Raw genomic sequence first — 17156 nt, 5'->3', positions numbered from 1 at the left:
GCTCTTCCAAAACGACGGTAATATTGACCGAGACGTGAACAATAGAATGAATGCGGGATGGATGAAATGGCGACAGGTCTCAGGTGTTACATGCGACCCGCAAATGCCCCTTAAACTTAAGGGGAAAATCTATAAAACAGTCGTTAGACCTGTCACATTGTATGGTTCAGAATATTGGGCGGTAAAAGGGACGGATGAAAGGCGAGTACATGCGAATGTTGAGATGGATGTGTGGTGTGACAAGGATGGATAAGATAAGAAATGAATATATAAGGGGTAGTTTGAAAGTAGCGCCAGTGGTAGAAAAGATGAGGGGTAATAGGCTGGCATGGTATGGGCATATAATGCGGAGGGAAGAAAGCCATGTCACTAGAAGAATGTTAAGTATGCATGTGGAAGGAAAAAAGAGGAGAGGACGACCAAAGAAAAGGTGGATGGATTGCGTGAAAGAGGATATGCGTGAAAAAGAAGTGGATAATACGTTGACGAATGACAGGAATGAGTGGAAGAAGAAGACGACTCTATCTACGATGAAACCCATAATATAATCAAGCATAATATAACATGAAACCACAGATTATAGCCGATATGTGGCTCACGAAAATATCGACCAACGTTGCGGCCACTATCGTGACCAACAAGTGTAGCCAGCCTAATGAACTTGAACCATTTTTCATCTGTATTCACCATCGATTTCTACCAACGTATAGTCAATGATTTTAGTTGAATCTGTATTTTGCTATACCTCTTTAGTCGTCTATGCCCGTAGTCTATGCCATAGACCCAGTATTGCCAGTTGATTACAGGTTACATCAGTTCTATTTTTCGTAACTTTGACCTCTCATGTAACATTCTAATAGAATAGAGAATAATATATATTTTTTTAATTGAATTGAATTTGTGATTATTTAAGTTTTTCTTGCACAGGCGCAACCGTGAAAGTTCCTCAGTACTCATTGTGCCTCTTATCCAAACACGTTACACCACCGCGATCGGTCTAGCGTTACATCTTTATTTCGCTGGTTTGAAATCACTGTTTGTGCTAACTAGTTAGTCGCAGGTGCTAACTTATGTTAATATAACTTAAAGCATAATATGTATTTATGTTGTGTTAATAAATTTTATACATTTACAATTTGCATGACATCTTAATTGACCGAGCGAAGCGAGGTCTCCGAGTCTACTTGAGTGAAATTGCACTTGTCCGTCTGCCTGTCTGTCAGAGCGTTATAACTCCTGAATTATACTAAACGTAATTACTTCAAGTTTAAACATAATATGTAAACTGAGTTCCTTCAGCCGGACATTGCATAAAAAATATGAAAAGCTTTTTTCAGGGGGGCTCTCATACAAAATGCTTTAAAGTGAAGATTGAATTCGACGCTATATTATGTCAAAAATGGCTTCATATTAGAAACTTAAACTTGTGTATAATTACAGCTATATCCTGTACCTACTTGAACAACAAATACTAAAAATAGATAAATATTATAAAGAAATGAAATTATTTGGGCATCAATGATGTAGGGTCTTCTGACCTTTCGATCGACCTAAGTCAATCGGGGTGCGGGCCCCGAGGCTGGGCCTCCTTGACCGGGCATTTCCTCTCAGGTAGCACATTACCTGGATCCTAATAGTTTTTGGCCTGGTAGGCCAAGGTCTCGTCTTATTATTGTTTTGTCTCTTTATGAAGTGTCAAATCCGGTGGTCAATGTCTTGCGTCATCCTGTTCACCGCCACTGATGCATGCGTTGGGTTCAGGTACTTGTGGTGGCCCCAGAAGCTCGCGAGGTAAAGGACGCCCGTCTGGCGGTCTCGCGTGAAGCGGGGCGTTGCCGTGGAGATGTACGCAAGCACTGTAGTATGATGGACTTACTCCTCCACGACCGGTACTGGTATCTCGATGAATGACGTCATTTCGGACGTACGCGGCGGACGAGCTCTCACGATAATACGCAGGCGTCTGTTCTGCTGGATTTGTAGTCGCTGCTTCTGGTATGCTGAGCAGAGGGCATACCAGGCTGGGGCCGCAAAAGTCAGGCGCGAACGGACGTAGGCCCCGTAGACTCTCAGTTTGGTCGAGTGATAGTTTGGAGGCGAAAAGAGAATGGAGCATCGACCGGGCATCATTATCAGTTTAATATAGTTAGTTAACTTCACAATAATATATAATAGATGGCGCTGTTGCAAAATTCAATAATCTGCAATAATAATCATTCTCTTTTTGCGTATAATGTTAAAAGTTAACTAGTTATTACAAATATAGTTAATATAATTAAAACTATGATAGAAGAATTATGGGATACCTACCATACCACGAGGTCTTAGTTTGGGGCTAATCACTAGTATTATGGTTGGTTAAGGCTGGAATATTACTGTAGGTAATATTTAATGTAGTTACCTAATATTATGTAGCTACAAACTAATAAAAAAATTAATATACCTAACCTACCTAGGTACTAGTTGTATCAAAGCAAAAAGTATCAAAAATATTGCGCTCGCTTCACTCGTGTATCCTTTTGCTTTTTATTTTGTCTTGCCAACATTTCAAAATAACAATATAGTTAATTACCTAACTAACTACTTAAATTACTTATATTTTTATCGTCGTGTTTGTTTGTTCGTTTTTCTTCTTGCATCTGCTAAGAAGCTAAGAATTAAGCGAAGCGACGAAAAGGGTAATTTATTAAAAAATCTTTAAAAATAACTAACTAAATAATAGAACATTTTTGATTTAAAGAAAACAAAAATGTGACTTTAGGAAATTAAACGTAAATTTAGAGTCGAGGACCTTGGCAACACTTTATGGATGAGATTCGGACCACGGCACGGTTTTTTTCGTATTTCGACGTCTTGAGAGTCAAGAGATATTTTGCATACATTTTTACATAAATGTTAGTATGCAATTAATTTTACCACTGTATATTGATTAATATAAACTTCTAAAATCTTAAAAGTATCGCACTCCAACGTTCAAATAATATTAAATAGGTCCAGTTTTGTTACCGCGGGAAAACGGCGATAGGTTTGACTACTATAATGGCCGCAATAGCGCCAATGCTTTTAGTGTTTGTCCATTTAATATGAATTCCAAAAACAAATTATGGTGGTCAAAGCCTGCCTCCAATATTAAAAAGCAGGTTTAAAATGGATATTAACGCTGGTAAGTTTTTTCATTGTTTAATCAGTTACATAAACATATTCACGATAAATTAATTTTAGCAGTTCGTACACATTTTATTTTATAGCTGATGACTATATATAAATATCACAATACATACGGATTAATGTTAAAAGTTTTCCTCACTAAAGATATCTTATTTTAACAATAGTGGAATGTTAACAATTTATGGCTTTACCTCGTCAACACGTCGACGGCGTATCATGTAACCAAAAGGTAGCCTCAGTACATTATTTGTTCTTTTCCATCAAACAGTTATTTATTTAATATCAAAAGGTTTTTGAATTATCACAATTCACAACGCATGCAGTTCAATATGACATTTTTTGAGTGACAAACATCCACACAATATTACAAACTTTTTCTGGTGTGGAATATGATTGTGCTTTTTGAAAGGCATGCTTAGAATGTAAAAACATTACAAGATCTCATAAATTTGTCTCGTTGCATCTTGACAGGCCCTCATTTAAATATCTTTAAATAAGGGACATCTTACATTTTGGATGATTCCTGATTCTCATAGGATTAGGTAACTACTTAGCATACAAAAATAAGTGCATAGTTAAGGTCATATTATAGTCAAGTTTTTCCCACTGATAATAATGCTGCTTCTAGTTCCATGGTTATATGGAAAAAGTCAAACAAGAATGAGTGGGGGTGCATGGAACATGAATGTGTGTACCTATTCAACAAGCAAGTACAAAAAATATTTCTCATAATGAATACTTTGTATCATTGAGACAATGGTTATCTCACAACTCAAAACTGCTGTACATATTTTGATATATATGTATATTTGATAGCCAATATTCTGTTCACTAAAATGTTAACACATACATCACGTTACATATTATACATTGGTACATAAAAATTACAGCAAAAATTATTAAATCAAGAAAAATTACACAGCAAAAAGACCAGGTAGAAAATTCTTACAAATGCTATCAACAAAGAATTAAATCAGGATCAATGTAAAAACGACTTAAATGCAAAATAGTTAAAGATCTGCCTCTATAATAAAAAATACTAAAAATTACAAAACGGCCGCCATGAAAATTTAAAAAAATTAAAAAGTGATATTTCTTGTATGATGGTACGGAACCCTTCGTGTGCGAGCCTGACTCGCACTTGACTGATTTTATTTTACCTTTTGACCCCATTGAATAAAAAACTGACAAAATCAAAAAATATTTCAAAGTTATGAAAGTGACTGTTTAATTGTGTAAAAATATAAAGACATTCATGAGTGATGTTAAATTTAAACAGCTGGTAAAAATTTTTGATCCCTAAATCTATCTCTATATATGAAAATGAATCGCTGAATGTGTTGCTGATCGCAAATGTCGAGAACAGCTGAACCAATTTCGCTAATTCTTCTTTCATAATATTCCTTGAAATACGGGGATGGTTCTTAGGGAGAGAAAAGTTTAAAAAAAAATCTGAATAAGAATCAACTGTTAGGCGGTACAAAGTTCGCCGGGGCAGCTAGTATAATAAATGTGTGTCATCCATTTGTGACTAGTTTTTTGGGGTGTCCTCTATTGTGTTACCTTGACCAGGTTCATTAAAATTAAAATTTAATTAAATAAATTGTTGAATAATAAAGTTTTTACTATGAAAAAGTAATATATAATAATTACTGCCCCCATATAATAAACTGGTTTTGTTGTAATTAATATGTTTGTTAGAGAAGAATTAAGTCAAAATGTTCCTTATATTGTCATTCATTAGTGCCATGCCCTTAATGATTATTTATCCCGACTAATATTATAAAGGCGAAAGTTTGTATGTGTGTGTGTGTGTGTGTGTGTGTGTGTGTGTGTGTGTGTGTGTGTGTGTGTGTGTGTGTGTGTGTTTGTTACTCCTTTACGCAAAAAGTACTGGACGGATTTGGCTGAAATTTTTAATTGAATTTAATTTAAAACAACTTTATTGTTACTAAAATTACAGAGAGTAAGAATACAGGATACACTTAAAAAACAAAGGGCGACCTTATCACTAAAGTGATCTCTTCCAGCCAACCCATACTTAAGAACTTATAGAACTGTAAGACGGGGAGTCGCAATGTAGTTATAAATACATAAACATACACTCTAATAGGTACATACTATACAATATAATGTTATATAGTATAATATAATATAATATATACATATATATAAATAATATATAAAATCAATGTAATATAATTAAAAAATAATACATAGCTAACTGTACATATTCTTATCGCAGAAAATCTACAGTGACAGATAGTGTTTCTTAACACGGTTTTTAAAGATCGCCAGCGATTTGGAGCGTCTTGAAGATAGATTATACTCTGGATTAACACATAGGCTACTTTTTATCCCGGAAAATCAAAGAGTTCCCGCGGGATTTTGAAAAACGTAAATCCACGCGGACGAAGTCGCGGGCATCAGCTAGTGTATCATAAAGTAATATTTAACTAATTGTTTTCTTTTTGCTGTCATTTTGGAAGTATGCTTCTGCAAGTGAGTATATTATCATCTTACAAGTTTGACTATCCTACATTATAAAGCTCTCGCTAATTAAGTAATTAATAATATAAAACATCTATTATTATATTTCCATAGATTCAAGATTTCAAGGTGTTATGAACACCTTCATATTCATACTCCAATGAACAATGAGTTCTTTGAATACTGAATTCAGTTTTTATAAAACTTGTGAAAGTTGTATCTCCAATCAGTTATCAGCAGATTATCTTTGTAACATACCTATGTAGATGCTAACCACTTCGTTATATAAATAATAAATAAATAAATAAATAAAAATCTTTTTTATTCAAATAAACTTTTACAAGTACTTTCGAATAGTCGAATTACATCGAAATTCGAATAGTACATCTACACTGGTTCGGAATGCCTTATAAATATATTTTGTTAAAAAATATTAATCTTAAGGAGGTCTCTATTCACTGTAATGTATGGCAGAGGCTTGCATATTTAATTATTTAAATTACACTGAAGATGTCGAATATTGGCCACATACAAAAACATTATGCTTAAGCATTTGGGCAGAAACTTGTTAGTCCGCACTCCAGCTAATCTGAAATGCCTCTGCAATGCAAATGACCATCTTGAGAAAATGCTTGTACACAAATTAATACTATAAGGAATTTTCCATTTCGCTGAATATGATTTGTCAAAGTTCTACATATTATATTAAAGTTTGAAAAAAAATTTACATTTAATTATTATTTATAACCTTTTTGCATGATCAAAACATACATTTCATTACAAAAACCTCGTTTTATTTGAAATCTGCCTTTTAAAAAAACTAATATTACATGCTATAATCTGAACCCTTCATACATCCAAACAGGTCATAAATTTTGGTATCTGCTGTTTTATATTATGCTTCTGATTTTAGTCTTTTTGTTGGGGTTTTTTTGTTATATATATCTGGCTTTGAAATGGGCAAAAGAGTAGCTAAATTTTTGACATATTCAATTGTATTAGATAAGCTTTGATAAGCGTGGAATGTAGAACTTCAGACAGTTCAGGGTTTAACACCTTACTAAGGTAATTACAACAACACCCATTTCTTTGTAGAGGTCTCAACACAGTTGTCTCTGATCGATGCTCTCCTGAACGATTTTGACAAGACAATTACACCATGCACTAACAAAAAGAATGAGAAAAAAGAAGAAGAAACACAGGATGCCATGCCAGACTCTACGACCAACACGGAAAAGAATAATGGAAACCCTTTCCACTGTGGTGATGATGTACTGGTGCCCAACAAAGATGGAAGATACTATTTAGGTTTGTTAAATTTATGCAGTAATAATAGAGGGTTTAAAACTTCTAGTTAGGTCTGAACATGAATGGCGTAGAAATCTATGTTATGCTCATAATAGAAGTCTGTTAAAAACTGGACAATTTCTGTACATTAAAATTGGTGTGTTATTATATATAGCCAAACTGTCTAGTCTGTGTGTGCATTACGCTAAAACTAGTCTTAGTCATAGTATCTTTTACTTGTTATTATCTAAACCTGAGTCACTTAACCCAATGGAGGGGCTTTATAAACAGTGTGACTGCCATCTGATATTAATTCCAGCACTAGTGTGAGAATTACCAAAATTATATATCTAGCTATGGCCTGAGGTGCAAACCTTTATAATTACTCTAATTATTATCACAGCAGGCATGGAATAACCTTACATGTTACTCCTTTAACAGGGACAATAGTAGAGCTGAGCACCAGCAATGACAATGACTCGTGCGAAGTGGGCACGGGCCTGGCGCGCTGTCTGGTCAAGTTCGGCGACGGGACCCACGCGTGGGCGGCCGTGTCGTCGCTCAAGCTGCTCAGCGCGCCGCCGGCGGACGACGGCCGCATCATGTGCGTTGTGTGCAAGCGGCGCGACGGCCCTGCCGCCAGCCCCGCCGCCAACGCGATCATCGCGTGCGACATGTGCGGCCGCGGCTACCACGCCAAGTGCCACACGCCGCCCGTCGAAGCGTGGATAAGCGGTAAGCGACCCCATCAATCAAGCTACTGAAACTTCGTCATCTAAAGCAATGGCTGCCCTACTACTGAGCATGGTCTCCTCTCAGAATTCGAAGTGTGTAATCCACTGCGCTGGTCAAGTGCAGATTGGCAGACTTCACAACCTTTGAGAACACCATGGAGAATTCTCAGGCATATAGGGTTTCTCACGATGTTTTCCTTCTATTTTACTAGCTTATACTCGCGACTTCGTCGTCGTGGACTACACAATTTTCAAACCCCTTAGTGGTTGAATTTTCAAAAGTCATTTCTTAGTGGATGTCTACATCATAATAGCTCATACGTCAAATTTCAGCCCGATCCGTCCAGTAGTTTGGGCTGTGCGTTGATAGATCAGTCAGTCAGCTTTTCCTTTTATATATTTAGAAGATTTGCTGAGAATGAAACGCACATCTTAATTCCGAAAAGATAGAGATGCGTGCCCAGGATCGAACCACGAACTCTCCAAATAGGAAGCTGTAGTCTTAACCACTCTAACTGAAACTTACAGAGATATTTTTCAGACCATCAATAATAAAATTGATTGTTTTATTTTGCGTGTGTATTGCATTAAGGGCGTTTGTGCACTCATCCGTGATTTGACGGATCCGTAAAAAAAAACGAATCGAATGTACGTATTTGTATGACGGCCACATTAAAGAATCACGGATAAGAACCGAATACGGATGAGTGCACAAACACTCTAACACGTGATGTATGAACATAGGAGCATCATGGCACTGCAAGCGGTGTGTGGAGCAGAGGTACCGCGTGGCCGCGGCCGAGAACCGCGCGCTGAAGAGGTCCGACTTGTTCCGGTTCAAGGGTGGCCAGCAGAGGCGTCAGCAGCAGGAACTCACGCCACCGTGTGACGTGAGTTCATTATATAAAACCTTATATTTGACATTTCAATCTAGCAGTCATTCTTAGTTTCTTTTAAAAACAAAATATTAATTAATTAATGTAACTAATTCCAAATGTTGGTTCGTATTATTCACACTTCACGCGCTATGCGCGAAGTGAGATCTTGAGTATGTCCGGCCCGATGTTTATTGTAATAGCATGCTCTCCCGATCGACTTGGAGCGACCATGGACAGAGAAAGATCTTTCCTAACTAAACTAGCTTTTATAGGGTAGTGAGTAGGTCACACAAAACAAATATTTCAATCTGAAGTTGCATTTGTGCAAGTCTGGCTGTTAGTCATACGCCTCATGTTCTTTTTTTTTGTTACTGTGTGGACTATGAGTAGATTGGTTGAAGAACAGATTAGCGTGATTAGAGAAAACTTCCCCAGCGGAAATTTCCACGAGTCTCGGCTATCTAGTGCGTTCTTTGTCTTTAGTCGACGAATCGCCTGCACCATTGTGTTATTGTCGTATGAGCAAAGACTGCGATTTTTGCATTAACTATTTCCATTGATATAGAGCCACATTGCTTTGTTGCCTACAATGATGTTTGGTTGTTTCAGACTGCGTCCACGACGTCCACCGCGTCCGAAGCTGGCAAGGACCAACATGAGGCCCATTGTTATTGTGGCGACAAGAGTGATTGGCTCGCGCAAGTATGTGACTTGAAACATTTGTTTGTTTATTTGTAAACGATAAAATCTGAAATTACTGAATCGATTTTAACAATTATTTCACCATTAGAAAGCCACTTTATCCAGATTCCAGAAGTAACAGTACAAGGCTGTATGTATATTATGTATAACTATCTCATGCTCGTGACTTTCGTCTGCATGGACTACACATACTTCAAACCCCTATTTCACCCCCTTTGGAGTTGAATTTTCAAAAATTCTTTCTTAGCGGATGCCTGTCATAATAGCTATCTGCATGCCAAATTTCAGCCCAGAATTTTGAAAATTCGTCCCCTAAGGGGGTGAAATAGGGGTTTGCAATTTGTGTAGTCCACGCAGACGAAGTCGCGAGCATATGCTAGTTTAGATATATAAGTATAATTCATAAATATTATTTTTGTGTCAACTGTCATGTCAAAAGTACAATTTTAGTACTTATTATAAAGGTGAATCACTTTTGACATTACAGTTGACACATAGAGCTAAAATGGTGTGTGAGTTCTCATTTTGTACGGACTATAAATATCAAAATTTCACACAAGCAAACTTGGATGGGTTACCTAGTATATTACATAATGTTAGAAAATGATTTCATGTATTTTCAGATGTTACTATGCTGTCGATGCTCTCGCTGGTTTCACCAAAGATGCGTTTCGAGTTTGCAGTATCCACTATATGCGGGGGATAAGTGAGTTTCTTAAAATATATTATTGACTGTTGGAGCCAGCTTAAGTAACAATACAAATGTTTTTAGGGTACCGTACCTCAAAAGGAAAAAAGGAACCCTTACAGGATCACTTTGTTGTCTGTCTGTCGTGTCTCTCAAGAAACCTATAGGGTACTTTCGATTGATCTAGAATCTGCCAAATTTCTTGCCTGCTAAAATTCAAATTTAGATCTTATAGCATAAGCGAAGGATAAAATCCGAAAACCGTTAATAGAAATATTTTAGATTACTACACATTAGAAATGCGCAAAACTGGACGTTTATCAGGTTGTACATATTCGCGTGTGCGAACTGCAACGGCGGCGCGGAGTACCTGCGCCGGCTGGAGCTGTGCTGGCTGGAGCTGGCGCACCTAGCGCTGTTCAACCTCACCGCCTACAACGCGCCCAACTATTTCGACCTGGACACCGTCATCATGCCCTACATCATGGACAACTGGCACGCGCTGCAACTGCCGGAAAAGGTGACACTACACAATTCCATTGCCGAGTTCGGTGTCAGCAACTGGGCTGGCTTTACATATGCACCTTACCTTACTTAACTGTTCACATAAAGCTACAGATCTGTTCCTGAGATCCAACCCCCTAGTAATCCAATCAATATTCACACACAGATGTGGCGAACTCCGGTGACAGAGCGTCGGGAAAAGATCCTAACCGCGCTCACCTCTTCGCGGAAGCGCTTCAAATGTGGGCGAGAGATGAAGAAGCGCGCAACCATATGGGGCTTGCGCCTGCGCCGGCCGCCGCCCCCGCCGCTGCAGCTCTCTGCTTTAGAGCAGGTACACATGAAACTAAACTCTAATTGGCTTCCGAGACGGTCAAGCGGCTTGGCGTTAAGCACATACATTTTTGCTCGATGCTTGAGTCAAGCATTTACATGATTGATGCGATTTTATATTTTGACTCGACGCGATGTTCGAGATATGAAAAAAATGCCGTTTGCTTGATACGACCGTCAAGCACTTGATCAAGCAAAACAAAACTACATGCTTGACCGTCTCCGTAGCTCTTAAGGGTGACCAATCAACACTAAACTTTTTGAAGTTGGGTATTATTGTAAACACTTTCTGATGGTCAATTACTGAATTTGCAATACAATGATATAATAATTTCAAATTTGATTACGTAAACTTAAAACAACAGCTACGAGGGCTGCTGTGCTGTGCTGTACTCTATCGCTCCTCTTAGATTATAATGAAGATACAAATAAACCCTGCTGCGCTGCGCTTTGTACGGCTGTGCTGTTGTTAGAACATAGCAAATGATCACGCGATACGCGCTGGCTCGCTCGTCATTGTGTTGCCCATCTCGCTCAGTCTTCCGTCTGTCTCGCTTTCACTTGTGCGTATGCATGTCACGCTGACGCAGTCACAGTGCAGAAAATGCGCAGGTGCAAACCGAGTGATTTGAACTGCGGTAAAATGTACCTTGTTCAAATGAGCGTGTCAAAGTGTGCATGTGGGAAAGAGAAATACGGCGCAAATATTGCGCGTAACTATGTTCTGCTGATCGAGTGGCGGCAGCCGCATTAGCATTCATGTGGATTCTGCAGTGTCTGAAGTAGCCCTAACGAAACCAACTTCCTTCACAAATGTAATATTTCTTGCCAATATCAGTCTGTTTTGTAACTGTTTAGTGTTTGTAGGTAAAGGAAGGAGAGCCGCTGACTGACAAGCTTGTTAGAGAGTATGCCCCACGGTTACGATTTCTGTGCAGAGCTCCTTCGCCACACACTGAATTTGATGATAGGTAATTAAAAATCATATACAAATCTTATTTTGCAGTTTAAACATTTTAATTAATTCATAAATTCACTTTCAGTTTGCAGCCTTCCAGTAGTAACAACGAAAAAAGTTCCTATAAGAGTCCGACTCAACGCATGATAGTTCCAGTCGATGGTCACTGGTTGAATCTTATGATGGGAAAGCGGTTTCACGAAAACTTGAACTCCAACTCCAATTCCGAAAATGATTCTGCAAGTTCCTACGAATCAGTCAAAACGACGGAGCGCGACGAGCAACTGTCGCCCTCCGTGTGTTCTTCCACCGCGAGGAAATCCGATGCCAAAGATGACGCTTTAGATAAAGTGACACTAGTTCATGAAAACGAGTCTAACGAAGCTAAATCGATCTGTGAAAACTCTCCCGTGCCATCACTCGACCCGTCGTCCTTACCGTGCTCGGTGCAACTGGACAAGATACCCAAAGACGCCGAAGACATCAACTCGAGCAACGACACTTGCAACATAAACGTCAATACGCATACCTCGAGGATAGCAACGATGAACCTAGAAGTGTCCAAGTTATCCACTAAGAACATTATTGAACATTCCAAAATAATGTCGCTCCAGCACATGGACAGTTTACCTCCGTACAGTAGTAGCTTCAACCACGAAGTGGAATCCTCGGGAGACGAAACTTCGAGTAGAGGCACGCTAGACGCTATAATACCACCGCTTAAAGATTTTCAGGGAAAGAATAACCCTTTCCTAATGAAGAATACATATCCATCGAAAACCCCGTTTTCGTCAAATATGAATTTGTACAATAAGCAGAATGGGCGGAGTCAATATCATTCTCGGTTTTCATTGCCCAATCAATTGAATCCACTAATGGGGCCAATGATAAGACCGTTAAAAAGAAAATTAAGCGAAAAGGATATTGTTATTGGTCCAAATGGAGAAGTAAAGCGACGAAAGTATAGACGGCCGCGAAAACATCTTCAACTGCAGGTTGGTTTCATTAAGCATTCACATATTCATCATATCAAAGTAATTAGCGCGTGTGAAGGTGGTTATATTTGCCTGACATGACGACTCGTGTCGTGTTGGGACAGGATGGCTAGTTTTACATTTTATATGTCGTGTTTTTCTACGCCTTCTGACAATATTATGGATCAATACCGCCGACGCCTTAGCCAACAAAACGCTGTGCTGGCGAACTGGCGCCTGCACATTGGTCTGCTGTCCTAATGGTGCCGTTTCCCCGCCCCTCCAACCCCACCGCTCTGACGCGAACTGGGATCGCTTCTGATGCGACAACAGATGTCGTCACAAGTCATAACATATTGCATATTACTAGTATAAACGTTACCATCCATACAAATATTATAAATGCGAAAGTGTGTCTGTCTGTCTGTCTGCTAGCTTTTCACGGCTCATCCGTTCAACCGATTTCGACGAAATTTGGTATAGGGATAGCTTGCATCCCGGGGAAGGGACATAGGCTACTTTTATCCGGGAAAATCAAAGAGTTCCTACGGTATTTTACGGTAAAAACCTACATCCACGCGGGCGAAGCCGCGGGCATCATCTAGTACTATATATATAAAACCGATTCCCGATTACACACATACTGGTGCGGTTCAAAATAAAATGTATGCCTTCTTTATTTTATTAGGTCACCATTATTTGTTCAGTAGATGATATACATAATACAAACCTGGAAATGATTCTAACTAATACACAATTATGAATGTGATCAAGAAATAGTCCATTTGTTATTTTTATTATTGATTAAAATTATTTTTTAGATTTTTAATCTAAAGGTAGTAATTAAGAAAATCATTTTTGCTGTTTTACTTACAAAAATTACACTATTATTAAATTTCAGCTCAATAAGTCTTGTCCACTACCCGACGACGCTTCTAAGACTGCTCAGATGCCAACAGAAAACGGTGATGTCACGCCGCCCGCCGCACATAGTATGAACAACGTCAAATTCCATGGTAGAAGATTAAGACAGAGACCAGAGAAAAACTACTATGAGAACGCGCGAAGAAATACAACAAATAGCGCCAGCAGTAACAATAGCGTAAAGAGTTTACAGTTGAGTCCACATAAAGCTAGCAGCGGTACCGCCGAAGTCGATGCTCGGCAGCTGTCGGCGTTGAAGTCCAGTGTACAGTCGTACTTTAGAGCGGGACAGACGTTCCGCGTTCTCGCGCGAAGAGTCGCGCCGGGACACCCCCCAGCCTACCTCATAGAGTGGGACTCCGCTTCGTAGTACGAGGCGAACATGAATTTATTTAAATATACATTTAATTGTAATTTTTATATATAAGTGCTTGTCTGTAGCATATTCTAGTTGTACAGTAAGATCAAGGAATGTGATATATTATTATTCCAATCTAAATTTGTTTTATTTTTATTCTAAGAACATCATGCACTCTTTTGTAAAAAAATGGGCACCTATCAAATAAACTCTACGAGCTCCTACCATAAGAAGTGATTCCTTAGAATCACTAAGTATGGCTAGTATTGACATCCTCGCCATACGAGGGTCATGCCAAAAGAAATTATGTATATATACAGAACCAGTGTAACCAGAACGCTAGCAAAACTTAGCGTTATTGTTATACTACCTAAACAATCCAATACCAATAACCATTTGCCTCAATTTCGAACCCGCATTGTATGGCGCGCAAAACTCGGGTCAATACCCCGCCTACGACGCGGCATTGCGTCAAAGTGGCCTACTTACGCAACGTTTGTTGACCTCTGGCGTCAGTTAGATGTTTTATTTCAAATATATCGTGAATTTTACAAAATATACGAATTTGTACTATAAGTCCGCAAATTGCTATTGAGCTGGAACCATGTCTCATTAACATCAGCCGAAATAATAACCATCAAGCTCGAAACTTCAGTCTAGTGCTGACGTCACTGAAATGGCGGCCACGCCCATTAGCAATTTCCGGGACTTATATCACCTGTCTTCGTTTTTGCTAGCGTTCAGGTTACATATTCATGACTCTTCATCTTATCTTTGTCTATGCCTAGATAAGTTCGATAAATAGGCTACTTGACAATTTTTTTAAGTTGGTCTTAAATGGTTAATATTTGTCCTATTATATCAAAAAAATTAACACTATATTTTTTTGCGCCCTAAAAACCGTAAAACTTTAATTTAAAAAAATATTTTTCTTAGACAGGTGAAAACACTGTCGGCCATGTTTGGCCGATAGATTATCTGTGCTCTGACGTCATGCATTTGTAAACAACAGTATAACCGGTTATAGCCTATTGCGCACGCCAGCTGAGCTGTACGTTCAAAGGTACCTGTACATACGGGTTTCAAGTTATTTGGACCTAATACTGAGGATTGTGATGTCTGCAATTTCTGAACTACAAGCTGAAGCCGGTGTGTGATATATGTATAATCTTGAAAGTATCCCCTTTCGAACAATAAAAGAATGAATGAAATCGGGTAATCGGACTACGCGTTAATGAGTTAATAATCTGACGACCGGGAGAGCGTTACGTGCTCTTCGAGGCACGGGGGTGACACATCGCCATCTTCCTCTCCGTGCTGGTACTGAGAAAACCCAATTTGATTACCCCTTTTGAATTTTGTCAATGTAAAAATATACTTAGATTGTCTGTTTATCGTAACTTGACGCGTGAGTAATAATATGTTGGCACCATTGCTTCGTTTCTCGTTTTAGAGTAATCGATACTGAAACCAAAACTGTAATTTTTTTTCATTCTTGTATGTATCTATGAATGAAACTACTGAATGAATTCCAATGAAACTTAGTAGCATAGATTATCTACTATTAGTAGTATCTTTCTCTCCGTGCTGGTACTGAGAAAACCCAGTATCTACTTTTGACCCGAACAGGGTATCGAACCCAGGACCTCGTCATCCGCAGTCGAACATGCTAACCACTAGACCAACGAGGCCGTTATTGGTTATGCCAATAATTGGTCGTATCGGGAAGTGGATATAATATCCGAAAGTGACTGTATCGGGAAATGGTCAAAACGGTTTAATAGGGCAGAGCAATGATATTAGAAGAAAAAGAGGTAGATAGGTTACTTATATCAAATTCGATGTTTATTAATGGCACGCTGCGTCAGCGCCGAAAGACTCAACACACATAAACGCATAGATAGTATTTTAACCTCACACAACAGAGAGTAAAGGACGGTGAACTAATAACCTCAGCTTCAGTTGCGCACGAAAAAGAGACGGTTATATTTTGCACTACCTCGTCCTGCACAGAAGAGTGGAAGAAGGACGGATATATGCCTAATAATGCGAGCGTAAAAGAGACGGGACGAGACGGTAAACTAGAAACTCCAAAGAAAAAAAAAACAGTAAAGTCTTTTCGGCTAATGCCGATTTATGCCTACACTGTAGTTGTATAGTAAAATAAAAACCTTATACTGTGGTATTTAATATATTACGAACTAGCTTTTTCCCGCGGTTCCGCTCGTTTTTAGGGTTCCGTGCCCAAGGGGTGCCAACGGGACCCTATTACTAAGCCTCCGCTGTCTGTACGTCCATCTGTCAGCGGGCTGTATCTCGTAAGCCGTAATAGGTAGACAGTTGAAATTTTCACAGAATGTATTTCTATTGCCGCTATAATAAAAATAATAAAAATTAAATTAAATAAAGGGGGCTCCCATACATGGAGAAGTCGAAATAAAATTACTAAATTTTACGCGGACGAAGCCGCGGGAAGGTAGGTAAAGGAATAAAATGTGAAATGAAAATATTTTTTATTTTTGAAAATATTTACTATTACACAATCTACATACCCATAGCCAAAATTCCCTCATTGTATGAAGAGACCCAGCAGTGGACCGTAAAAAGATGTTAGACCATAGTTAATTTATCCTTCCCTAAAACAGGAAATATGCACACTATTTGAATTGTCAATACTCAGAAGAGACCTATCTGTTTATTTTATATTCTTTGATCGGAAACTTTAAAATACGTACAACGATAACTTGATACGTACTTATGGCATGTGACATAAGGTACAAATTGCAATGAGTTGCATTTTACACGAACGTGCACGAGTTTGTTATTGTTAAATAAGTGAAAAATACGAATTATATAAAAGAAATAGTTTTACTTACGAATGAAATGTGATTCCTTGACTTTTGGAAACCTTGCTTGTGTAGTTTGTGCAGAATCTCATCACACACGACGGCATTTTCGGTTGTTTTGGGAGACGAAAATAAAATACACATTACTATCAACGACGTCATCGATAGCGCGACGACAGCGGGCGACTGAGCTCAGGTTTGCTAATTAGCTTAGTTTTAACGTGCCACTTGCGGTCCGCGTATAACGTATCTACCTATTTTCTTCTAATATCATTGGGGCAGAGAGAATTCATGTGAGTTTTCATTTCTCAT

General features: G+C 38.5%; 1 protein-coding gene across 1 annotated transcript; it reads left to right on the top strand.

The window, feature by feature from the left end:
- Positions 1 to 2809: 2809 nt before the first annotated feature.
- Pcl (polycomb protein Pcl) lies at positions 2810 to 14139 on the top strand. Its single transcript, XM_034985565.2, has 11 exons — positions 2810 to 3163; positions 6754 to 6966; positions 7387 to 7680; positions 8424 to 8569; positions 9167 to 9259; positions 9883 to 9965; positions 10272 to 10467; positions 10618 to 10785; positions 11652 to 11755; positions 11828 to 12737; positions 13618 to 14139. The coding sequence occupies exons 1-11, from the start codon at positions 3148 to 3150 to the stop codon at positions 14008 to 14010; spliced, it is 2616 nt and encodes an 871-aa protein (XP_034841456.1). The 5' UTR covers positions 2810 to 3147; the 3' UTR covers positions 14011 to 14139.
- Positions 14140 to 17156: the final 3017 nt, after the last annotated feature.

Source organism: Maniola hyperantus, chromosome 4 (genome assembly GCF_902806685.2).
Source record: "Maniola hyperantus chromosome 4, iAphHyp1.2, whole genome shotgun sequence".
NCBI lineage: Eukaryota > Metazoa > Arthropoda > Insecta > Lepidoptera > Nymphalidae > Maniola > Maniola hyperantus.
This window is presented reverse-complemented; position numbering and strand designations above follow the sequence as displayed.

Coding starts and splice junctions, on each gene's coding strand:
- Pcl (XM_034985565.2), top strand. Junction 6,967..7,386: donor AGATGGAAGATACTATTTAG/GTTTGTTAAATT, acceptor CTCCTTTAACAG/GGACAATAGTAGAGCTGAGC. Junction 9,966..10,271: donor CCACTATATGCGGGGGATAA/GTGAGTTTCTTA, acceptor GACGTTTATCAG/GTTGTACATATTCGCGTGTG.